At 35.3% G+C, this 27,379-nt stretch overlaps 2 protein-coding genes across 3 annotated transcripts; one reads left to right on the top strand and one right to left on the bottom strand.

Moving 5' to 3' along the window:
• Positions 1-13,426, bottom strand: LOC144447935 (calumenin-B-like). Of its 2 annotated transcripts, none has more exons than XM_078138038.1 (7): positions 12,963-13,426; positions 10,480-10,561; positions 7,687-7,798; positions 5,461-5,630; positions 4,436-4,496; positions 3,038-3,234; positions 1-2,656 (listed from the first exon to the last, which is right to left on the bottom strand). In XM_078138038.1, exons 1-7 carry the CDS (start codon positions 13,202-13,204, stop codon positions 2,552-2,554), a joined length of 969 nt encoding a protein of 322 aa, XP_077994164.1. In that variant the 5' UTR covers positions 13,205-13,426; the 3' UTR covers positions 1-2,551. The 2 variants fall into 2 exon arrangements, with proteins under 2 accessions (XP_077994164.1, XP_077994163.1); XM_078138037.1 differs by lacking the exon at positions 7,687-7,798 and adding an exon at positions 7,516-7,627 and having other exon boundaries at positions 12,963-13,425.
• A 2,766-nt stretch (positions 13,427-16,192) lies between these two features.
• On the top strand, positions 16,193-25,512 carry LOC144448051 (F-box only protein 47-like). Its single transcript, XM_078138200.1, has 9 exons — positions 16,193-16,352; positions 17,464-17,631; positions 18,727-18,803; positions 19,282-19,444; positions 20,326-20,526; positions 21,607-21,765; positions 23,025-23,167; positions 24,040-24,199; positions 24,961-25,512. The coding sequence occupies exons 1-9, from the start codon at positions 16,193-16,195 to the stop codon at positions 25,044-25,046; spliced, it is 1,317 nt and encodes a 438-aa protein (XP_077994326.1). The 3' UTR covers positions 25,047-25,512.
• Positions 25,513-27,379: the final 1,867 nt, after the last annotated feature.

The raw sequence follows: 27,379 nt of genomic DNA, 5'->3' as shown, positions 1-27,379 counted from the left end.
TTAAGTTTATTGAAGACTCAGGTACAGTAGGAAATGGTTTCCATGACAACAGATCAACCAACACAATTAGACTGCATTACATTTTCAATCCATAGAGTTGACATTAATAAATGCATTTTTTACAAACATCAACGTATGTATTATATTTTTAAAAAAAGACGTGACACATTTCTCACTACAAATATTGGAAACCATGAGATGTAAAAAATGGCAGAGATGGTTTAAATTATTTACTTGAATTGTTAGTCATTCCGTTGACCATGGAAAGATTTGGAAAATAATGTGAACTCTCACTTCATTGGTTAAAGTTTGGTCTCAAATTTGAGGTTATATGTGAAAGTTTTCAGCTGCGTAGACAAGGTTTCGTGTAAAAATGCACCTCAGAAATAAATGGTTTTAACTTTTACATTTACTTTGTTCTAGAAAACTCCGACTGCTATTCTCAGTTAAAATTGCGGAAAAAAAATCAGGGGTCACCGAACATATTATTTAAATAAAAGGTCAAACGTTATCAAAATTAAGCTATTTTAGAATCCAATATGGCCACCATCCAATATGGCCACCATCCAATATGGCCACCAAATACCATGTTAACTGTGGAGAATAGAGGATTGCTACATTTTCTTGGAAACAGATGGTGGGCCCCAAATCACATTCATTATTTCAAAAGCACAAGATGCAAACTTCCATATAGCAAAGTTTGTAGGGATTGTAAGAACTTTGATTTTCAGCAAAAACAAATTGTCCCCGAGGTGCAGTCTACCTTAAGTCCTTCCCATATGTGTAGTATTCCAATGTCATAAGTAACAGTACTTCTGATGATTGGTTCAACACCACTAGTTTGTGCTGTGATGTCATTACTTTGTGAAGTGACATCATCATTTTTGTGCAATGACATCATTACTCCATGTAATGACATCACGAATTTGCGTAATGACATCATGAATTTGTGTAATGATGTCATCACTTTATGTAATGACATTACTTTGTGATAACTTCAAAAGACCACGAACAAATATTTCATCTTGTAATTCTTTTTACAACAGATTAATAACCTGATTTAAACCATTGTACAAATGCATTTTTTTTTAAGTCAAATATATCAAGACAAGGGGGTTAAAATTGGGAGAAATAACATCTTGTAAATTCTATTTCCATATATGTGACTGTGTAAAAATTACTTACACACATCTAAGTAGTAGAGAAAAATATTTGAACGTTATAAATTACAAAACGAGGTACAACAGATTTCAACTTTCACTGGCACCAAAATATGGTAAAAAAAATTACAAAAATCCAGGTGCAAAATTTTTCAAATGAGATGTACAAAATAAAAACATGCACAGAGAACATGTTACACTAGTAGAATATAATCTGGTTACCATAGAAATAAAATAATCAGAAGAGTTTAATTGAAGACATGATTTTATGTTATACTATATAATATCAGCCATAGATAGTTGCAGACACAGTATGATGGATGGTAGTTGACTCATGATTGTTCAGTGCAAATATTTAGTTTGATGTTGGTTACAGAGAGACTGATCAGTTTAAAGATTTGATTTGGTGTTGGTTACAGAGAGACTGATCAGGTTAAAGATTTGATTTGGTGTTGGTTACACTGACTCAAAAGATTGGTCAGTGCAAATGTTTGGTTTGGTGTTGGCTACAGAGAGACTGACCAGTGTTCAGGTTTGATTTGGCGTTGGTTACAAAACGAAATCAAATTTTCCTGATCATGAGCTTGTTAGTGTTAAACCATTGCCTTTCCCAAATTCGTAAGGGGTTCACCCTGGACACTTTAAGCTAACTGAAGAGTTGACCTGGGTCTTAACTTGATCTCAAAGTGTTGGGCTAGGTTAGTCTTAAAGTGAAAGGGTAGTTCAAGTTTGAACTAGGGTTTAAGCTGGATTAACTTTTGAGTATGGGTGCATTTAGACTCACTCTCGTCCGAGTCTACGATGTCATTTCCTCAACAATTGTGCATCCTTTTCAGATTGTGAAATGAGTAGAATCAAAGCTGGATAGCACATTTAACAAATCTTAATGCGGCCCCAGAAGATCAGCTTATCAGTTGTAAGTCTTCAGTCGGGCTAGAGTCGACTCACGCATAATATGAACATAGTATGAGTTTGGTATAACTATGTGAACAGTCTACCTACACCAAACCAAGACATCAGCAATGTAAAAATGATTACAATGTCTGCATGATGATGATGATGTTGCAATTAATGAAATTTGTGTGATAACTCAGGTTATCTCTGCTTCTTACGTAAACCGATTTCCGTGATAACTATGGCAAGGCTAAGACGTACAAAAAAAAAGATGCAGTAAAGACTAGATATTCTGTTCTTGATTATTATAATAATTCCATCGAGATTGAGATGTTGAAATATCATTTCATGTACAGATAGATTCCAACATACAAATAGCACCATATTTTGAAGAAAAATCACACTTCATCTATTAATAACTACCCTTACATTGAATGGTACATTCTAATACTCATTGACTGGACTGTACCATTTAAGTTATGGAGGGATGGGAAGGTTTAAAATTCATCGTGTCTGATGAGAGCTTCGCCAAAGTCTGTAGCTTGACTGCCAACGAAGAGATCATACTTTGCAAGAACTTCCTCCTTTGTAAGCATTTTATCCTGTCAGGAGAAATCAGAAAAGACAAAAGATTGTAAAGTTTGGCCACTAGAGGTGCTGTTCCTTTGAAAGCATTTTATCCTATCAGGAGAAATCAGAAAAGACAAAAGATTGTAAGGTTTGGCCACTAGGGGTGCTGTTCCTTTGAAAGCATTTTATACCGTCAAATGAGAAAGAGTTTATTTCAAAATAAGACCTCATATTTCAAGTACCAAAAAGACAAAAGATTGTAGAGGAACAACCGCTGGTGTGCAGCTTCTGGACAAGCCCTCAATAGTTCCTTTGGTGCTATGCAACATGTGGTCACTTTGGAAAGTGGTGGTGGTGGTGGTGGGGTTATGGGTTACAATGAGGACGGGAGGGGAAGGGGTAAAAATACCCACCTTATCAGCGTCTGATTCATAGATGAGATGTTTAGATTCTGCCTCTGCGTGGTCATAATCTTGAGGTAGAATCCATTCTTGTACTTCTCTTTTATCCATTTTACCATCACCATTCTTGTCTCGGAATTGAGAGAAATGATCTCTTTCTGTTTTTACCCAATCAGGTGCATTTTCATCATCACCTTGGTATAGATCACCTGAAAATAACAATAATATCCAATTATGTTTATTTCACATTTATCATGTAACGGGAACAAATATCGTCATTAATATTATTTTTATATTTCTGCACAATTTAGGTCCAAAAGTTACCAACAAGGTTTCAATCATTTGAATGATGCACACACACACACACACACATGCACGCGCATGTGTACGTACACACACATGTGCACGTACTCAAACACACACACACATGTGCATGTGTACATACTCACACTCACTCACACACGTGTACGTACTCTCACACACACACACACACACACACACACACACTCTCTCTCTCTCTCTCTCATGCACACACATACACATTCAGTTGCAAATGGATCGAACTGCTTAACTCTTTGTCTAGTTTCACACATCAGCAAGCTTTTTCAAGAAGTTTAAGAACAATACATGGACTTTCCATCATTACTCTATCATTAGTTATCAGAAAAACAAAAGATTATTGAGTTTGGCCACTAGGAGTGCTCTTCAGAAGCACATATTGGGCCAGATTTGACTGTTGCCCTAATAGTTGGTTGACAGTGATATTATCCATAGTTGGCAACATTTGACATAACTACCCTGCTTAATCAGTGTTTTTGTTCAGAGCAGTACGCAGGTAAAATCTACCAGGGTTCCCAGTCATTTTACAGGGGGTTTCCAAACAAAATTATGGTAGATTGTATGGGAAACGATGCAAGTTTTACCCTATCCCTTCTTTCGGTTACCGGGGTCCCCAACCTTAGCTAAACACACTGTTATTGTGAAATGTGTCTCAGAAATAAACTTTTTAAATATCTGTTGTCATTTTAGAAGACTCCGAAATGCTTACTACTTTCAGTGAACAACATCATGAATATTCATTGTTCAACAATTGCATAAACATTTCAGCTGACTCCCATGATGCAATGTGGCTCACAGCAAAGATCCTCAAATTAGGCACAAGCTCCAATTTCTCTGGAAATCATGCATAATGTTAGACTAAAAGATCCAGTCTTGTTTTCACTTGTGGAACTAAGGTTGCATACGTAGGAACAACGACTTCAGTTTATCGCAATGTAGTTGATGTAAAACCAAGATATGACTCCACAACCCCCAAAGTTTACGGAAATGCCTGCACTTCCTGGAGTAGCGTTCCTCTTTAAAATCTAGCTACAAACAATTTGCGTAATTAAATAGTGAAACCTCTCTTACCAATGTATTCTTCTAGTGAAACAAATCCATCTTTATCCTTGTCAATATCAGCCAAGGTTTCCTGTATAAAAATAACAATATCTATTACTTTCTGTTCCGTACGTGTTTGTAGTTTGTTTTCTGATACGTTTAGTCGTGTTATTTTTTGGGTTTGAGTTATTTTTAGTTGTTTGTCAAACGAACTGATTGTCCAGAATGAGATTTTCAAGTAATATAATAAGAGTGAACGGGATACGGACTTGACTAGTAGCTTGACAACTATTTTCAGTTTTCTCCTTTTCCCTATTGTTTTTGTTATTGTAAATATACATGTCTATATTTCTGTTTTCTTTACAATTCTGGGAATAAAGTATTATAATTGATTATTGATTATTACAACACATCTCGTCTTGTCTTTGGGTTTTTAGTCTAGATGCTATCCATGGCATCAAATCTCAAAATCTCTCTTCACCTCATCTAGCTCAATGAGAAATCATAAACCAGAAAGTTGTTCATGCAAATTAGTAAACCTCAACTGTTAGAATTGAAACAGTATGTACGTAGCATCCTGAGCTGACAAATACACCATATTTGGACATTATGTAACTGCCCTCAAGAAACACTAACTTATAATTTGACAGAATTCTGTGATTGAATAACAAAGACATGTTACTGACTGTGTGGATGGCTTCATTTGAATGTCAAATTTCATCTCAAGTCCTTATTGAGCTGGATGTTGGGTGAAAAAATTTTCAGATTCAAACCCAAAGGATAGCCTCTAGACTACTAGGGCTATATCATTTATGTAGATGTTTTGATTGGATCTAGTAATGGATTATTCTATTTGACTGATAGGGGTACCACTTTTTACATCGAGTAAACCAGCATAACTCGGGGCGTACCACTTATTACACTTCTATTGGATTTAGTAATATTGTGTGGATTTTCCATTACATTTGTAGGGGTGTAACAATTTCATTGGGTGTAGAAATTTTTGAGTAGATTATTCTATCATGTGGCATCGAGATGGTCCGATTGGTACTTACCTCCACAACAATACCCTTCATATGATCAGCTTCCTCTGGATGCAGGAAGTTGGTGAATTCTTCATTATTGAGTGATTTGTCATCATCTACATCAGCTGTTGCCCATCTCACTTCATCTCTCCTGATTAGTTCTTTGTATTCAAACCCTTCAATCTCCTCAATGTCTTCCTCTGTCAAGAGAACAAAATGGATGTCAGTTGCATCATTTGAACCATGCCAAAAATAATAACTTTTTACAATCATGTGAATGCATTTTAAAGAACTTGAATAACAATTGGCACACCTAGGTAGGACAAGTCACCACTGGATGACAAGTCACCACTGGACCACCTAGCTAAAGAAAAGTCAACACTGGACCACCTAGGTAAAGACAAATCACCACTGGACCACCTAGGTATGACAAGTCACCACTGGACCACCTAGCTAAAGTAAAGTCAACACTGGACCACCTAGGTAAAGACAAATCACCACTGGACCACCTAGGTATGACAAGTCACCATTGGACCTCCTAGCTAAAGACAAGTCACCAATGGACCACCTAGGTATGAAAACAAGTCACCATTGGACCACCTAGCTAAAGGCAAATCACCACTGGACCATCTAGGTAATGACAAATCACCACTGGACCACCTAGGTATGACAAGTCACCACTGGACCACCTAGCTAAAGGTAAATCACTGGACCATCTAGGTAAAGAAAAATCATCACTGACCACCTAGGTATGACAAGTCACCACTGGACCTCCTAGCTAAAGACAAGTCACCAATGGACCACCTAGGTATGAAAACAAGTCACCACTGGACCACCTAGCTAAAGGCAAATCACTGGACCATCTAGGTAAAGACAAATCATCACTGACCACCTAGGTATGACAAGTCACCACTGGACCTCCTAGCTAAAGACAAGTCACCACTGGACCACCTAGCTAAAGGCAAATCACTGGACCATCTAGGTAAAGACAAATCATCACTGACCACCTAGGTATGACAAGTCACCACTGGACCTCCTAGCTAAAGACAAATCACCAATGGACCACCTAGCTAAAGGCAAATTACCACTGGACCACTTAGGTATGACAAGTCACCACTGGACCACCTAGCTAAAGACAAGTCACCAATGGACCACCTAGGTATGAAAACAATTCAACATTGCATTACTGAGGTCAGACACCGGCACTGGACCCCCTAGATAAGATAACTAGCCACCACTAGACCACCCAGGTATGACAAGCAGTCACATTTGGACCACCTAAGTACGATGACTAGTCACCAATAGACCACCTAGGTATGACAAGTACTCACAATTGGACCACCTAGGTAAGGCAATTGGTCACAAATGGACCACTTAAAGTGACTAGTCACCACTGAACCACTTTGGTAAGGCAACTGGTCACTACCAGACCACCTAGGTAGGGCAACTGGTCACTACTGGACCACCTAGGTAGGGTGACTAGTCATCACTAAACCACCAAGCTAAGGCAACCGGTCACCACAGACAATACTGGACACCACTGCTATAAACGTTACCAGGAGTGTTATAAATATCCAACCTTACCAGGAGTGTTATAAATATCCAACCTTACCAGGAGTGTTAAAAATATCCAACCTTACCAGGAGTGTTATAAATATCCAACCTTACCAGGAGTGTTATAAATATCCAACCTTACCAGGAGTGTTATAAATATCCAACCTTACCAGGAGTGTTATAAATATCCAACCTTACCAGGAGTGTTATAAATATCCAACCTTACCAGGAGTGTTATAAATATCCAACCTTACCAGGAGCGTTATAAATATCCAACCTTACCAGGAGCGTTATAAATATCCAACCTTACCAGGAGTGTTATAAATATCCAACCTTACCAGGAGTGTTATAAATATCCAACGTTACCAGGGGCAGTGTGCCCTCTAAGCCAATTTGACTGAAGCATACAATTTCTAGTGACACACCAGTGACTCACAAGAAATGTCAGTTTTATCATACTCCCACAACAACAAAATTTGGCTACCACTAGAGGGCACACTCACCAGGAATGTTACAAATATCCAACCTTACCAGGAGAAACGCCATATGTATCCTGTAGATACGGTTCCCATTCCAATTTCCCTCCGACAGCAAGATTGTAACGTTTCCAGGTTTCATCTACGTGACTGGAGATATATTGACCCTGCAAGGATGGACGAGTAAAAAAATACAAAGATATTGTCTGTTAGCAATAACACTCACCCTCAAGAAAGCCATATGTAGTGTTCACATATTCTTCCCAAGATATGTAACCATTTTTATCCATGTCATGAACAAACCACTGTTTTTTCACATCGTCCATAATATAACGATTCTGTTAGAATGCAAAAAAGGAACGTGCAAAGCGTGAGAAAGTTTAGGATAAAGTAAAGATGGCATAGCAACTAAAACATTAACCCTTAGAATGGACAGGGGTGTGTTGGACAGGGGGTGTGTAGGTCAGAACAAGACAACATATTCATTAACATTACCCCCTAGAATGGTCAGGGGGTGTGTTGGACAGGGGGTGTGTAGGTCAGAACAAGACAACATATTCATGAACATTAATCCTTAGAATGGACAGGGGGTGTGTAGGTAACAACAAGACAACAGATTCATTAACATTACCCCCTAGAATGGTCAGGGGGTGTGTCGGACAGGGGGTGTGTAGAGCACAACAAGACAATACATTCCGGTCATACAGATGAGGATTGGATATTTATTTTGGATTTTTTAATCATTTATAAAACAATTTCATCACGGCTTCCTACTTGAAAAATCAATGTAAAACAACATATACCAAGTCCTTGTTTGTAACTCAATAAATTGCAAAAGATTAATAAATGTGTAAGGTCTTTATTATTGAACATCCAATAACAAATTTTTCACACATTTTATTTTTTTTAGCTTTTTGCAATGTATTGCGTTACAAACACACACTTTGTCAATGTTGTTTTTTTCAAGTAGGAGGCCGAGATAAAATTGTTTTCTAAATTCTAAATAAATACCCAATCCTCATCCATATGGCCACTTTAACAATCCTGTACACAGAAATCAAACTGATGATTAGGACATCAAAGCTTAACTTTGCCTTTGGGTTGACTACCCCTCTAGCTAATTACTGGGTTCATCAAATTAATTGATGTTCATCATTTCCCCAAAACAAGGTGGGTTAGTCAATGTAAATAATGATATTTGGGTTTACATTTTCAGATGCTGATCTAGATTTGGGGAGCTTGGTTTAAAATTTGGTGTCAAGCAGTGTTGTTTGCCAAGACTGGGATCCATGGTAAAAGAAAGTGTGAATATAGTAAAACTTACAGGGGAACTGTAGCCCACACATGCGCATGCACGCACGCACGCGAACACAGACACACACGAACACAGACACAGACACACACACACACACACACACACAACTGGAAAGACACTGCATGGTCTAGAGTGCTACTAAACTTTGTTCTGACTGCAGTTTTGGATAGGCAACTCAACCTATGGTTTGAAATGAATTTTGTAAAAGGCATATAAGGGACGACTGTACAATGTCACACAAGCTCAACAAACGAACATCATTCGTTTAGGTCAGAACCTCCTCCTCCCCCTCCTCCTAAACGAATGTTCTCAAATGCGACACCATACATCCTTATATGTAAACTATCATGAAAACTATAGCGGCCACGCCACTATGATGGAAAAACATGATTTTAATCACATCAAAATACTACCTGAAACCCAGCACCATATCACACATTAGAAGTAATTTTTATCAACTTCTTAACATCTCAGTAGTAAATACAAAAGCTGTTATAATTGAAGAGTGAAAGTTTTCTGTCAAAATTGGTTAGAAGTGTGAAAATGAAGTTCAGTAATCGCATTGATGTTGGACCCCCCCTCCCCCTTACACGAATGAAGTTCGCTTATTGAGCTTGTGTGACATTGTGCACTCGTTCCTAACTGTCCGTCAGTGTACACACATTAGTATATATAAATATAGTGTTAGGTAAGGATGAAAACACAACTAAACAAAAACACACAAAGAAATCCAGGGAAGGAAAAAGATAAAACATGTTATAATAAGGTGAGTGATAGGGGAAAAAAAGTACAGAAATCAGGTAAGAAAAATTAACATGCAAGATTGTTAGTGTGCAATATTATAAAAAGAGAGAGAGTGAAGTGCAAAGAAAGGTAAAACACTGGAAGTTCATTAATTAATTGACAATGTCTAGGTTATTGGAAGACTTTGCACAGTTTCTCTTTCAACTTTCAATTAATTTCAAAAGAAAAGCCTTAGAGTCGTCATAAAGATTCTATTATCTCAGAAATTGACAAAATCCAGTGCAAGATATTGTCATATTGTAAGGCAATTTCTATTGTATGATAATATATATACATGGGTGTAGACGCTTGAATTGAGTCTCTATGAAAATAAATTGAATTTATGTAGTAACTTACAAATTGACTGTGGAGGTCATCAAAGTTCAGTTTTTGAACAGATACTTCCCACTTCTGATAATTATGATTTTGTCATGGTAACCCAAAGTTTTGCCATGATAACCTAAGACATAGCCATGGTAGCACAAGACTTAGCCATGGTAACCCAAGCCTTTGCCATGGTAACCTAAGACTTAGCCATGGTAACCCAAGCTTTAGACATGTTAACATATGACTTAGTCAATATTACTCATGACTTAGCCATGGTAAGATATTGACCTAACCATGTTAACATATGACCTAGCTACATTAACATATGACCTAGTCATGGTAACATATGACCTAGCCATGTTAACATGACTTAGCCACATTAACATATGACCTAGCCATGGTAACATGACTTAGCCACATTAACATATGTCCTAGCCATGTTGACATATGACTTAGCCATGGTAACATGACTTAGCCACATTAACATATGACCTAGCCATGTTAATATATGACTTAGCCATGGTAACATGACCTAGCCATGTTAATATATGACTTAGCCATGGTAACAACTCAAGTTGTCACAGTAAAACATACCTGTGTGTATTTGATCCATGCTTTAAGTTCATCTTCCGTCACTTTACCATCACCGTCAGTGTCTATCTTGTCATAAATGATTCTGTAACAAATCAAACCACTAGATGTTTGTATGTTTTCCTACATATACCATATTTTATGTCATCAAATAAACTGATAATCATTACAAGTGACTTCTGCAATACAAGTAAACTACTGGTAAACAGGTAAAAACAACTCAAGACATTTGTTTATCTCCTCTTTCTACACCCAACGTTTACAAAATGTGGGTGAATTTTGAAGAAACTTGTGCATAGTTATTTCATTGCACACAAAGCTATAATACATAAAACTTGCAGTCATGAAACTAGACACTGGTAGGTGATACATTAGCCATTGTGCATCAAGTCTTACAATGTACACTCTGAGAAGTAACTTTCCATATATGTATATACCTTTCCATTTGAAAACCTGGATGTTAGCCTACCTGTAGACTTGAAGGACTATCGCTACTACACTATTCCGCTATAGTTAGGATTGCAGAATAGTCTAGAAGTGATAGTCCTTCAAGTCTACAGGTAACTCTAATGTAAACAGAGGGACTATTTCTGTTGACATAAGAAGAAAGTTGCTATGTAATGAATTGTCAGACCACAAACTTATTATTCAGTAAGGTATTTGTATATATTCTTCGAATTTAAACTCATGAATTTTAATCTAAATGAGCATCTTTTACTTTGTTGAACTCACAAAAGCTTTGAAAGAACCCCCCCCCCCCCCCCCCCCTTCATTGTTAAATGCAATTACATCTCCTAGGCTAGTTTACAGTAATGGATTAGCACACAATTGAAAGTTACACACAATGACCTTTGAACCCACAGCTGTTCCTGGGGTATCAGTCTCAGGAAAGAAACACTAAAGGTATGCTAATTATGTTATGAAGTGCCACGTGTACCAATAGTTGAACTTTAACAATAGCTGATGAATATTTCATGACAGGACAGGCCAGGAAGAAGTCATAAGTAAAACATAATTAACAACTGGTGTGCTGTGTATAGTTTCCAAGGAAACACAGTACTAAACTGTAAAAAACCCTGCATAACTTAAGTTATAACAAGGGGTAGAGGTAGGAGACACGACTAATGACATCAATTTCTTTACAAAAAAACTTTGTGTGTACGTGGATAGGTAGGGTTGTCGGCAGGACTTCCTTGACACCCTGCATCAATCATGGCTACAAGACTGTAGAGCAAACAATGGGTTTCATTAGGGCATGTAGGGAAAAACCAGGGAAAAAATAACTTTTACAATTATGGTTAGTTTATAGGAAGTGTGCTTTGGTTTTTAGCTGCAAAATATTGTTTTTTTCTTCTCACTTTTGTCATATTTCTTGTACAGTTGAGTGTGTGTTTGGCATTTGCTGGTACCAGCTAATTTTAAGCATATTTACTAATTTAGTCTCCTTTTCATTAACTACATGAGATATTTACATTACACACATATAAAAAGCTGGTTAACACATTGACCTCAAAAAGAATTATGTCAATCCCATATTCCATAAATTTATAGGAAGTGCAATTTAATTTCAGTCTGTTTATTCCATAAATCATAGGAAATGTAACTTTATTTCAGTCAATTCAATTTCATTGTATCAAATTATCTTAGGGATGTAGCTCATATTAAATATTTGAAAATGATACCCTTATTTCTGAGTTAAGTTGGTCATTAGGAGAGGTATCACATAGCCCACTAACAAAACTGTGTCCAAAATACTGTCATATATCAATCAACGTTGTTTATTGTGTCGACTATCAGACACACTATCACAGACACTTCCTATGTCTACAGTTGAAGCATCCGGACAGTGCTGTTCTTGACCCCAGCAGTACCAACAATACACTTTTATCAGTGGTATCTATAGAGAACTTTAGACCGGAAAGACGCTTTGACACCGATCAATAAAAAGTATGTTACACGTCAGCAACGACAGTCTTCACACAAAAAAATGCTCCTACTTTCGACATCACAATACTATAGTATATACTAACGGGACGTCGTCTTCTGTCCCCAATCAGGCTGACATTGGGACGAATTCATAATCACATTTTCATCTCGTGGCACAGATTTTTTATATCTGCCGACCTGGACGAGGTCAAACACCGAGGTTGATCAATATGATAACACCGTGTTTGTCAAACGCGCTTCAATTCACACCGTCCAGTCCTGCTTGCACAGAGACTAGAGATTCACTAAATCAAACGAAACCGTTGAGAGCCTTCACTTTCACAGAATGTAAGTCCTGTCACTGTCAGGATATTCTGTGTACACAACAGGCACGATTTTAAAAGTTTAATACACCAGTATTTGGTCCACTTTGAAATGCATTTCGAATCTCTTACATTCATAAACTCGAATTAAGATACATAGCTACGAACTGTAACTAACCGTTTATATTCACAGCTGAGCTTATAACTAATTTGACTTTCATATTTGACAAGACTTACCCTAATCGGCGTTTGCTTTCCTCTGGATCTAACTCGTCGAACTGTGCTGCATCCTGGCCAAGGAAAGCCTCGTGATCGTATTCATTATTGTGCTCTTCGTCTAAGTAATGATCTTGCTCGCTCAGTTTCTCTTCTTTTACTCCTCTCTGTTTTCCATGTTTGTCTGTCGGTTTTGCAGCAATCAGTACAACGAGGAGAGAGAGTACAAATGCAGATCTGATCACACTAGACGCCATCATCATCGCTGTCACCGAGATATGAACGTTACTCTAACTTTTGGCACAGAACTGTCCTTGCAAACGAAGTTAAGTTTGTTTATAGGAAGGTCGATGCTTGTGATAAGAGCTCCGATCACACTGATTCGCTGAATAAGCGTCTGCAACCTCTGCGATAAGACTTTTGCAACGTGTACTACTAGTTCATTGAAAATTCTCGAAGAAGTAAATGATGTCTGCAAGAGATCGGTGTTGTGCACCAATCAACTACTTAGAGTTTGCCCATGTGATCTACTATGACCTATCCGCGAGTTTCACATAAATAAATAGGAAATTGTGTGGTTAAATCGAAGATGAATGTATGGGATGCTTGGATTGGCTAATGAGTAGGACAACAAAATTAAGACTGTTGATTGGATAATAATCGCCACGTCGCAAATGTTTATCAGAGGGATTTGTTTACTGTCCCAGAATTCAACAGCGAAGTTGGTAGTTCACTGTGACTCATGTCACTTCCGTAAATCTCAAAAACACTCTAAAAGTGCAAACTGATCGCGAATTGAACTAGTTTTGGTCAAACGTGTGACTCCTTTCAAACATCTTTTCGATGTATATGTTAGCGGCGGAATATAGTTTAGTTTTCCTTCAAAAGTTCGTGATATATATATGCGCGCCGGCGAAGTACGTCCAGGGGGTTGAACTTCGTCTGCATGCAGAACATACCAATGTTTACGCGGGAAATCTTTAAATGTCCCATGCAAAATTTCTGACGTCAACAGGAACTGATTTTTAAAGTACTACATGTATCTGGTAAACGTACTCATTTGTTTTTAAACGGCGATACAACAGTGAAGATAGAATTTATTAAGGGACAAATACGTTAGCAAACTTGGGTAAGTTGAATAATAACACCCTCTGTTTTGTTTGTGTGTCACTGTGTTTTTGTCAATATGAAAACAAAAATTTGACAACCCCCAAAACGGCAAATGTTGTATTGTACATGACTAATGTATTGTTGTACATGTAACGTTACTTGTAGAACAGTAAATACAGTAATTTCCCAGATTCGGTTAGAATAAAATTTTCATAAAAATCGCGGATTTCGAAATTCCTAGACTAAAGTTCATTTTCACACGTACTTTCTCCACTATGGCTAACTGTGTCACGACAATTTTCAAATTCAATGTAAAATTGTTAGTAACGTTATGCAACTCAAATGTGATTGTATATCAGATCCGTGGGTTTAGATTAAATTTAGATACATGTGCGTTTATTTTATTTGGTGCATGAAATATTGTAAATTTAAAATATACATTTACGTTATAATTATAAAGTACTGCTGACGATAATAATTGTAGCATTTATTTGATTTTTGAGTTGTTTTTTCTTCCTGTTTTTTTGATCGTTTTTCGTTCTGTCGTTTAACCGGAAACGAAAAAAGATCAAAAACAGAAAGAAAAAACTCAAAATCCATCAAACAGGACAATTATTTGCAGCTATGCTGACGATAACACAAGAAAGCAAATAAAAAAATTCCATTGCATTGTGGTCTTTGAAACTTTTGTGCAGTACTAAAAAATGTCGAAACCCCAACTCATTTGAAATAATGATTTTAATCAAGAAGTAAACTGACATGTCACTATGAAATCATTTTCAATAGAGAAGAAAATAATTTTTTAACATATATCCATAATTGAAAGTGGCCTCCAAACACTGAATATTCTTTCAGGTAAAAAATAGCAAAACATTTCTTAATATTTGGAAAATTTCAACTCACAGTCAAAAAATTGGAAGCAAATCCCAATTTTTTGGTGACATCTTGTCAACATTGCCAGGGGTGTACTACAATGGGCTACGTTGTTTTTTCCTTCAGTTTTTTAAGGTGTTCTGAAACCATTATTATATTAGGAAATAATAATTGATAATATTCTGAAAACAAGGTGATGGAGAATCAAAGTTAACATGTTAATCTACTTTGATTATCAAACAAATTTGAGCATTCTTGATAGCCCACATGGATAAAGCTAAAACCTTGATGCATTGCCCGCAACTGGAATAATATTTGAGACACTGTGTAGATATGACATACAGTACTAATAATATTGTACATCCAGAACAGTATTGAATCACCTGTGGGTAAACATATATTTGCACAGGTCTGTACACATGATATTGATAATGTGGTAAAATAAATCCAATCAAATTGACTTTTGGGTCCACACTCTAAAATCAGCACCCCCTACATGGTCAATTTAAACTTGTAACTTTTCAACATGGATAAAGTTAACTTCTAACTAAAAATATACAATGTCTAATAATTGGTACTTTATCAGTGACTGAACACTTGGCTGTCAGATTTTAAAAAATAGTACTATACACCAGTTCCAGCTAGTTCAGTTTTAAAAGAGCTATGTTTCAATCCTGGGTCATCGCATTAAGTGTTATCTTATCAGCAGAGCTGTAAAGGGATCACTCTTTTGTCTGGACCAGCTCTTGCTATATAGCTCTGCTAGACAAGTGTTTTTCACATGTAAATTTAAATCCTAATTTTATAATCCAAAGTATGCTGTTAATTTTGTATTTTTAATCTATAAAACAATTTTATATGGCTTGGTACTCAAAAATCAATATGAAACAACCTATCCCAAGTCTTTTTTTGTAACTCAATGAATTGCCAAGAATTTGTATTTGTGTGCAATAATTGTATGTACAATAACAAACTTTGTACACATTTTAAAAACTTTTTGCAATGTATTGAGTTGCAAACACAGACTTTGTCAATGTTGTTTCATGTTGATTTTTCAAGTAGGAAACCATGATAAAACTGTGTTATGAATTAAAAAACAAAATAATTACCAAATCCTCATCCATATGTCCACTCTAATGGCAATAGTTTTTCATGTGATACACACCCCCAGGAACATTTCCATGTTAACCTGACATATCTACCCAGCAATGTTTGAATCTTTTAAAGAAATCTTTATTCATGAATTCTGATGTTTAGATTTAGTCACCATGACAACAAGTTTGTTGAAGACGGAGAGTAGGAGAAGCAAGCGTCTTAGGTTAAAAGAAGAAGCATTTCTTAGTTATCAGTCAGTGCAAGAAGGACCTTTAGGATACTTTGAAATCTTACCTCTTGAAGTTATTGACTATATTTTAGACAAGTTGACAGGTAGGGTATTATTTTAGATAAGTTGACAGGTAGGATATTATTGTAGACAAGTTGACAGGTAGGATATTATTTTAGACAAGTTGACAGGTTGGATATTATTTTAGACAAGTTGACAGGTAGGATATTATTTTAGACAAGTTGACAGGTAGGATATTATTTTAGACAAGTTGACAGGTAGGATATTATTTTAGACAAGTTGACAGGTTGGATATTATTTTAGACAAGTTGACAGGTAGGATATTATTTTAGACAAGTTGACAGGTAGGATATTATTTTAGACAAGTTGACAGGTAGGATATTATTGTAGACAAGTTGACAGGTAGGATATTATTTTAGACAAGTTGACAGGTAGGATATTATTGTAGACAAGTTGACAGGTAGGATATTATTTTAGACAAGTTGACAGGTAGGATATTATTTTAGACAAGTTGACAGGTAGGATATTATTTTAGACAAGTTGACAGGTAGGATATTATTTTAGTCAAGTTGACAGGTTGGGTATTATTGTAGTCAAGTTGACAGGTTGGGTATTATATTGTAAACAAGTTGACAGGTATGATATTATTTTAGACAAGTTGACAGACAGGATATTATTTTAGTCAAGTTGACAGTATAGATTAGTTATGCTATTTCGACAGGTTGATAAGTTATATAATAGTTAATGTTAATTTTTGACAAGTTAACTGTAGTCACCAAGGAATCCCTTTTTACCTCCATGCTGTACATAATATACTTTCTTTTGTCAGTGTTAGTTTACACAAGTTGATAAGTAGCATAGATTGTACAAAGAATATTCATGAGATATATTTTACACTGAAGGGTACGGTATAGGTACTCAGGGCTCATTAATATTCAGTGTCCAACCATTGAATACATTATTTCTGACTCCCATGATGCAATCGCCCATAGCAAAGATACCCTATATAGGCACAATATCAACTTGATGTTTCTCTGAAATCACAAGTAATTGTAGGTGATGTAAAATCATGAATTGATTCTCCAGAACCCATAGTTTATGAAAATGTCTCTATTTTCTGGACTAGTTAGTGAAGATCTATTTCCAGACTTACGTTTTTTTTAAAACTAATTTTTAAAATCTTTTTTCTTGCAGTTGTAGATCTGAGTGTGCTGTCAATAGTATCTAAATGTATGTGTGAACTGATTGAAAGACAACAACTCACAGGTTCAGCTGTGTACAAATTATTACCAACACCTTTACCCCATAATACAGTATCAAATCACCATCAATCTAGATGCATAGAGAGATTTCACCACCTGGGTAAGACTATGCATGATAAATAACTACATTCCTACTTTCCCATTCAGAAATTATACTTTAAATATACTATACATATAACTTTTACCCAGTCATGGCATTTAAATGGCCATGTTTCAACCCCAGGTCATCCCATTAGTATTGTCTTATTAGTGGAGTACATGGCAGGATCGTTCTTTTGTTCTGTGCCAATAAGTAATTTTACATCTCATTGCAGATCGCATGAGATATGCAAATAATTGAAGTATGCCTAGCAACAACGGTTGTCAAACATGCTTTCGTGGTCAAGCTTTCACCAAAACCATGTGCAATGACATTGAGAACAGGAGTGTTGCTAAGCGTTTGACACTTTCAGCTTGACCACCACCACATGGTTGCTATGGATGCAATGGATCACGCAGGATCTTGTGAGTTCTGCCACGAGATGAAAAACGGCTTATTGTTTCTATAGGTATACCAGACGGCTATTTTCACACCTAAGTTTTTTATTCCTAATCAAAAGTTGGGCGTTAAATAGCATACCTGTAGACTCGAACAACTATCGCTGCTACATACATGTACACCATTCCACTATCCTAACTGCAGCCTACCTGTAGACTTGAACAACTATCGCTACTACACCATTCCACTATCCTAACTGCAGCCTACCTGTAGACTTGAACAACTATCGCTACTACACCATTCCACTATCCTAACTGCAGCCTACCTGTAGAATTGAACGACTATGGCTGCTATGTACATGTACACTATTCCACTATCCTAACTGTAGCCTACCTGTAGACTTGAAGGACTAACACTACTACACTATTTCATTATCCTAACTGTAGCCTCCATGTTTGTTTACCGCCCTTAACAAAAACACTGATTACTAATGTCTTCCACTCACAGTCATTGTTGTAAACCACACCCTATTTTACAGCACCATCCAAGATGCACTGTTTTTCACAGTGTCGTAGAAGAAATAACAGCTCTGTTTTGCAAGAATGCTCACAATGACAAACAACCTTAATTACTTGTTTTTCCCCAAGCTGCATAAAGAAAAATGTTATTGAAGAAAATATAAAATACCATTGTAAAATTTTGTTCATTTATGTTTAGGATTATTGCTGAAGAGATCAACTTGTCTTTATACAACAAAAGACAGACTACGCATCATTGAAAAGTTTCTCAAAAAGGTAAGTTAATTGGTTGCAACAAAAAACACTACATATTGAAAAGTTTCTCAAAAGGTAAGTAATTTGGTTACAACAAAAGACAGACTACGCATCATTGAAGTTTCTCAAAAGGTAAGTTATTTGGTTACAACAAAAGACAGACTACTACATATTGAAAAGTTTCTCAAAAAGGTAAGTTATTTAGTTACAACAAAAGACATACGCATCATTGAAAAGTTTCTCAAAAGGTAAGTTATTTGGTTACAGCTAAAGACAGACTACATATTAAAAAGTTTCTCAAAAAGATGAGTTATTGTTACAAGAAAAGACAGACTACACATCATTGAAAAGTTTCTCAAAAAGGTGAGTTATTTGGTTACAACAGAAGACAGACTACATATCATTGAAAAGTTTCTCAAAAATATTGCTGTAATATTGTGTGTCGACTGACATAGATGTACTATTTTATTTTTTCTAATATTGGTGTGATATCTTTCAGCTTGATTGTTGTAATAGTTCAGCATGTGTTGACTCACATAGATGTATATCACTGACATGCTATGGAAGGTTTATACATACTGTGATAGCTGGATGGGATTGTATGGAGTGTCATAGAGTATTTGCAAGTCTGGCTGCTACATCTAGTATTCTCCACAAAATAGGTAAGGAAATAACTTCGCTTTGTTACAAAATAGACACTCATTCAATATATTTCATAACTGTAAAGCCACAGGCCCATAGAGCAAAGTGTTACAAACACTTCAGTTTATAGAGGGAGATTCCACTCAATTTCTCATTACAAAATAAATAAATGAAGCTAAAGTATTTAAATAGGCTACATTACCAGACTAAGTGAACTTACCATACATATTAAATAGGCTAGCATTGAAAGACTTACTTTCTGACAAAATACATGATAGGTAGAGAGCAACTCTCACTTTGTCACAGAGTAGATAGAGACTGCAAATTAACTTACAAGTTACAGAGTGTAAATGATCTTAAAGTGGCCATATGGATGAGAATTTGGTATTTATTTTGGATTTTTGTTTGATAAAACAGCTTCACTATGTTTTACTACTTGAAAAAATAATGTGAAACAACATATACCAAGTTTATGTTCATAACTCAATAAACAGCAAAACATTAAACAATGTAAAATGTTTATTGTACGTACAAAAACAAACTTTTTACACCATTTGCATCTTTTTGCTATGTATTGAGTTACGAACATGGACTTGGTATATGTTATTTCGCTTTATTTTTTCAAGTAGAAAAACATAGTGAAGCTGTTTTATCAAATAAAAATCCAAAATAAATATCAAATTTTCATCCATATGGCCACTTTAATGAGCTCTAATTGATGGCATCATTGGTCAGGATTTTCAGTCTCTCACTAAAGATTCTTGAAAGTACAAGTTCACTATCAAGTAAATGGTAAGGAAGGCCACTTCTTCTTTTTTTGTCTTTATTGTTGAGGCCATTTTTTTGTTATTTGCAGCTTTCCTGTTACGTATTTATAAATTTCTTAATTCTTATTTGCTAGGTTTATGTGTGATAATGAAACCAGGGAGTAACTTGCAAGAAGAGTGTTATATTCGTGACTTTCTACACAGAGTTTTACTAGATCAGTGTACGGACATGGATGACAGGGCTTTCTGGTTAAGTCGTGTCTTGAAACCTTGGCCAATGGTACACCAAGCCAGAATCCTGTATCTACTGTATGGACCAAAGTGTTCTCGTACAGGTACAGTTTATATTTACCTTGACCTAAGTATGCTCATACATGTACAACTTTATTTACCTTGACCTAAGTATGCTCATACATGTATAACTTTATTTACCTTAACCTAAGTGTGCTCATACAGGTACAACTTTATTTACCTTGACCTAAGTATGCTCATACAGGTACAACTTTATTTACCTTAACCTAAGCGTGCTCATACATGTACAACTTTATTTACCTTGACCTAAGTGTGCTCATACATGTACAACTTTATTTACCTTGACCTAAGTGTGCTCATACATGTACAACTTTATTTACCTTGACCTTAGTGTGCTCATACATGTACAACTTTATTTACCTTGACCTAAGTATGCTCATACATGTACAACTTTATTTACCTTAACCTAAGTGTGCTCATACAGGCACAATTTTATTTACCTTGACCTAAGTGTGCTCATACATGTACAACTTTATTTACCTTGACCTAAGTGTGCTCATACATGTACAACTTTATTTACCTTAACCTAAGTGTGCTCATACATGTACAACTTTATTTACCTTGACCTAAGTGTGCTCATACAGGCACAGTTTTATTTACCTTGACCTAAGCGTGCTCATACAGGTACAACTTTATTTACCTTGACCTAAGTATGCTCATACATGTACAACTTTATTTACCTTAACCTAAGCGTGCTCATACATGTACAACTTTATTTACCTTGACCTAAGTGTGCTCATACATGTATAACTTTATTTACCTTGACCTAAGTGTGCTCATACATGTATAACTTTTAATATTTTAATACCTTGACCTAAGTATGCTTATACGTGACACAGGTCGATGTATGACTGTATTTACTTTGAAAAGTTAACTAAATCCAGATGATAGTAAAAGTAGAACACAGACTAACTATCTTGGCTCCTACATTTTTGCTAACATATCATCACCATCATCTGAGATGTGATGTGATGGGCTGATTGACCTCAACAAGATCCCAGAATCCAAAACCACTAGACCTCTTTCTCTGTAGGGTATTTGTTTGTACACAACTAAGTACAAATTGGGAGAACGAGGATTTTAATTTTTTTTTGTGTTTGTAGACTGTATTCTGTGGTATGATATGACAGACACTTTACCTGATTCCGTGACTAGCAGAGAAGTACAACTAGCAGAACTTGCTATGTCTTTAAAAATACTCTATAATTATCGTCAAGAATGGAATGAAGATGATATAACCAGTGTCATTGAAGAACTGACAGGTAACTAGTAGTGTATATCTAATTCTTACGATGTCATGCTAGTGTATACACTATCATAACAATCGGAGTTACAGCCATGCAAACATACCTTTGAAGGCCATAGTACTGTACATGTACCTAATGCAACAATCAGGGCTGTACAGCCATGCAAACATTATACCTTAGAATGCCATGCTACTGTATCTACCATGACATTCAGGGCTCTACAGCCATGCAAACATTATACCTTAGAATGCCATGCTACTGTATCTACCATGGCATTCAAGGCTCTACAGCCATGCAAACATTATATACCTTAGAATGCCATACTACTGTATCTACTGTGACATTCAGGGCTCTACAGCCATGCAAACATTATACCTTAGAATGCCATGCTACTGTATCTACCATGACATTCAGGGCTCTACAGCCATGCAAACATTATACCTTAGAATGCCATGCTACTGTATCTACCGTGACAATCAGGGCTGTACAGCCATGCAAACATTATACCTTAGAATGCCATGCTACTGTATCTACCATGACATTCAGGGCTCTACAGCCATGCAAACATTATACCTTAGAATGCCATGCTACTGTATCTACCATGGCATTCAGGGCTCTACAGCCATGCAAACATTATACCTTAGAATGCCTTGCTACTATATCTACCGTGACATTCAGGGCTCTACAGCCATGCAAACATTATACCTTTGAAGGCCATACTACTGTATCTACCGTGACATTCAGGGCTCTACAGCTGTGCAAACATTATACCTTAGAATGCCATGCTACTGTATCTACCGTGACATTCAGTACTCTGTAGCTGTGCTTGCAGTAACCCTTAGAATGCCATACTAGTATATTACACTACCATGGCTGTAATACGCCACATGAATATTTTCATTCTCCCAAAAAACTGCAACTTTGAACTTCTTAACTTAAGCCAATTTCTAGTAGTTAACTGCCACTGTTTCAAAAAGTTAACTGTTAAAAGTGTAATATGTGTGAAACAGCAAAAAATCATTAAAATTCTATTACTTGACAATGTATAAATTGAAAGTCATATTAGTTGTATAAACTTGAAACATTTGGGGCTTTTTCATACTTTTGAGACTTAAAAAAAACAACTTTTTATGTTGGTGAACTTTCTAAATAATAACCTGGTGATTTGCAAGTCCTATCAATATCCCACAGATATACACTTTTTTGACAAACAGTTCAGTGCATTTGTGATTGTAAACATTTTATTGAGTTACAAGTGTCGTATAATTTTGTAGCCTTGCCTGATGAGTGGATACCTGAAAACACAGCAGCACTGTTGATGTTATGTGGAGAAGTTATCTGTACTAAAGTTATGGGAAGCAAAGCTATCAATGGACACTTTATTGAGCTGGCTCAGCTCATTGTTTCACTTACTGTGGTGAGTATAGGCCATATATCTCTTCAAAACATTACATACCAATAATGTGTACAATATGTTACTACTTTAGACTTCTCACATGTGTGTCAACAGGTTTATTATTAGTTCTCACATCTCTGTATATTATCTGACATGTCTGTATATCTCTCTATATTATCTCACATGTCTATATATATCTTTATATTATCTCACATCTCTGTATATCTCTTTACATTATCTCACACCTCTATATATCTTTATATTATCTCACACCTTTATATCTCTTTATATTATCTCACATCTGTATATCTCTTTACATTATCTCACACCTCTATATATCTTTATATTATCTCACACCTTTATATCTCTTTATATTATCTCACCTCTGTATATATCTTTATATTATCTCACACCTCTATATATCTTTATATTATCTCACACCTTTATATCTCTTTATATTATCTCACCTCTGTATATATCTTTACATTATCTCACACCTCTATATATCTTTATATTATCTCACATCTGTATATCTCTGTATATTATCTCACATCTGTATATCTCTTTATATTATCTCACATCTGTATATCTCTTTATATTATCTCACATCTGTATATCTCTTTATATTATCTCACATCTGTATATATCTTTATATTATCTCACATCTGTATATCTCTTTATATTATCTCACATCTGTATATATCTTTATATTATCTCACATCTGTATATATCTCTATATTATCTCACATGTCTGTATTTCACTTTATATTATCTCACGTCTGTATATCTCTTTATATTATCTCACATCTGTATATCTTTTTATATTATCTCACGTCTGTATATCTCTTTATATTATCTCACTCATCTCACTCATCTATCTCACATCACTGTAGGTTATCACTAAAGGAAATTACTGTATTGTCTGGGTACTCAATCTACTGAAGAAGCTGTTGACTCTGATTGAAAGTCCAAAGGAGAAGAAAGTATTTTTGGCAACAATAGGAGACACATTTAGAGAACTTATCCTTGAATTGGTGGATTTCCATGACGATGGTGAGTCTTTTGATCTTTATGGCATTCTTTTAAAGTGACCATATGGATGACAAACAGGTATTTGTTTTGGATTTTATTTGTATAAAAAATACTCGTGACTTTTAAGGGTTGTCACTACTCTTTGAGCGACTCGTAGTGACAACCCTTAGGTCATGAGTATTTTCCAGCTGAATGAAACAAAGAAATATTGGAGAATAACATAATTATACCAGCACCAGTATTATCAAAGAAAAATCGGGGAAAAGTAATGACAATTTTTGGCTCAATATTTTGAACGTGCCTTGTCATGATGTATTTTTTGTTCAGTGTGACTCATACATGGTATAATAATAATTATTATATTTAGGCATAAAAAAAATAATTGTTTGGTTCCGGTTACCCAACCCCACCTAGTTTCTCACTGCCGACCGTAAACTTTTTTTTTTACATAATCAAGAAAAAAATAAAATCATGAAAATTCTGAAGTCTCGCCAGAAATAGTGGATTCAGAAACTGACATCAACTTAAAAAGACAATATAAACCTGTTTGCCAATCTGTAATGGCTGTACATCTCAAGGGAAGAAACCAATAACACAGAGACCATATGGAAAACAACAGAAAACATAACTACCTGAACTAGACTATTACACATGAAAAAATAAATAAAAAAGTAAAAAAATCTACCTACCCCCACCTTTTCTAAAATTGAGTGTAATCAGAACCACACAATTTTTTTTTTAGGCCTTAGACAATAATATTATAATTTTTTATTTTTATTCAGATACTGAAGACAGTACAAGTCTTCACCAATTACTAGATGCTCAAGCTGACTTCAACAGAGAGGTGTTACTTTTATCCTTCATGTAAGAAACACAGAAGATAAATGCAACATTAAAATAGAACCGTTATTAATGTTATTAGAGTAAAACATGTCAATAATAACATATTGGTCATGAAGAATGTGCCTCGGGGATGAGATTTTTGAAAATCATCACAGAAAGTAACATTGCAATGTGAACACTTCTACCTGGTCCTTAGAAAACAAACAAGGAAATTGGTCGTTTATCGTCTTGTTTTTAAAAATGTATTTAAATATTTGGCCATGAAGGTGGATGGCCGTTTTGAAGTATGATGGTTTTTAGATCATATTTGTTCTTTATTTTAAAATATTGCCTGGTGACCTCATATTCTTTTTGATTCTAACCTAGTGTGGGTTAGAATTTTATTGGACAAAGTAACAGCAAACGTTTACAGATTTTCAATTCTGAGTTGCATATTGCATTAAATTGAAAGTGGTAATATGGATGAGGATTGGGAATTTATTTTGGATTTTTAAGTTATAAAATAATGTTATCCTGGAGACATATTTGAAAAATTAATGTGAAACAACATTGACAAAGTCTGATTTAACTCAATAAATTGCTAAAGACTGATAAATGTTACATGTAATAATCTTTTGTTATTGTACGTACAATAACAAACTATTTTTACACACTTTTTAAGCATTTGGTAATGTATTGAGTAACAAACACAGACTTTGTCAGTGTTACTTTGCATTAATTTTTCAAGTATGGCGCCATGACAAAATTGATTTATGACTTAAAAATCCAAAATAAATATTCCATCCATATATGGCCACTTTAACTATTACCACCTTCTTGTAGACCATTGTTTCTATACATACAATATTATCTATAAATTATTGACAATATCACCACAATAGTATCTATAAATTATTGATAATATCACCATATTTCTGTGATGTCACCATATTCCTGTGATGTCACTGTATTCCTGTGATGTCACTATATTTTGTGATGTCACTATATTCCTGTGATGACACCATATTTTGTGATGTCACTATATTCCTGTGATGTCACTATATTCCTGTGATGTCACCATATTCCTGTGATGTCACTATATTCCTGTGATGTCACTATATTCCTGTGATGTCACCATATTTTGTGATGTCACCATATTTTGTGATGTCACCATATTCCTGTGATGTCACCATATTTTGTGATGTCACTATATTCCTGTGATGTCACTATATTCCTGTGATGTCGCCATATTCCTGTACAAAAGTTTTGAATTTTTATAACTAATTTATACTTAAGTTATGTTAAACTTAAAATACATAACTTATGGCAAAGATTTTTTTCCAAATATTTAATGACATGGCATCTATTGATAATTTATTGTATCGCATTATATAAAATTATTATTATTATATCATAAATGATTGATATTGCATGTCACCATATTTCTGTACATAAATTTTGAGTTTTTTATGAATAATTTATACTTACGTGATGTTTATATACCTAACTTATGACAAAGATTTTTTTCCTATAAATATTTAATGACATTGCGTCCATAGATAACTTATTGTATTGTATTATAATTATTATTAATGATTGACATTGCATTGCACCATGTTTCTTGTAAGAGTTTATTAGATTATACTTACGTGGAGATTATAGTATTTCTGCAAGATGGCCGTGTGTCCCAGAATAAACTAGGGTGACCATAGACACTATAGATTGCATAGCCAATTTAGTCATCAACATAGAAAATCCACAGTGTACATTGCCATAGGCACCACACATTAATTGCCATATGCACCACACCATGTACAACAACATTGCCATAGGCACCACACACTGTACATTGCCATAGGCACCACACACTGTACATTACCATAGGCACCACACAATGTACATTGCCATAGGCACCACATACTGTACATTGCCATAGGCACCACACTCTAAGTTGCCATAGGCACCACACAATGTACAGCATTGACATAGGCACCACACAATGTACATTGCCATAGGCACCACACAATATACACATATACATCACGGAAACTGCACAACATACATAGGCACCACACACTGTAAAATTACCATAGACACCATGTGTATGTACATAGCTATATAGGCACCACACTATGTATAACATTGCTATAGTACATAGGCACCACACAAATCTATGTCACCACCATGGAATGGACATACAATGCTATACATTAACAACTTAAAAATTTAAAGAAAACTAAATTTGTGACTAAAGTGTATTTTTTGGAATGAGTGAAACTTAAATACAAGGATGTTAGTAGTAATACTTACAAACATAAACTTGTTCATTTTCTATTATTCTATGAGTTTGCCCTTGTATGCAAGTAATAAACAGTGCCA

This window comes from Glandiceps talaboti, chromosome 17 (genome assembly GCF_964340395.1).
Source record: "Glandiceps talaboti chromosome 17, keGlaTala1.1, whole genome shotgun sequence".
Taxonomy (NCBI): Eukaryota; Metazoa; Hemichordata; class Enteropneusta; family Spengelidae; genus Glandiceps; species Glandiceps talaboti.
This window is presented reverse-complemented; position numbering and strand designations above follow the sequence as displayed.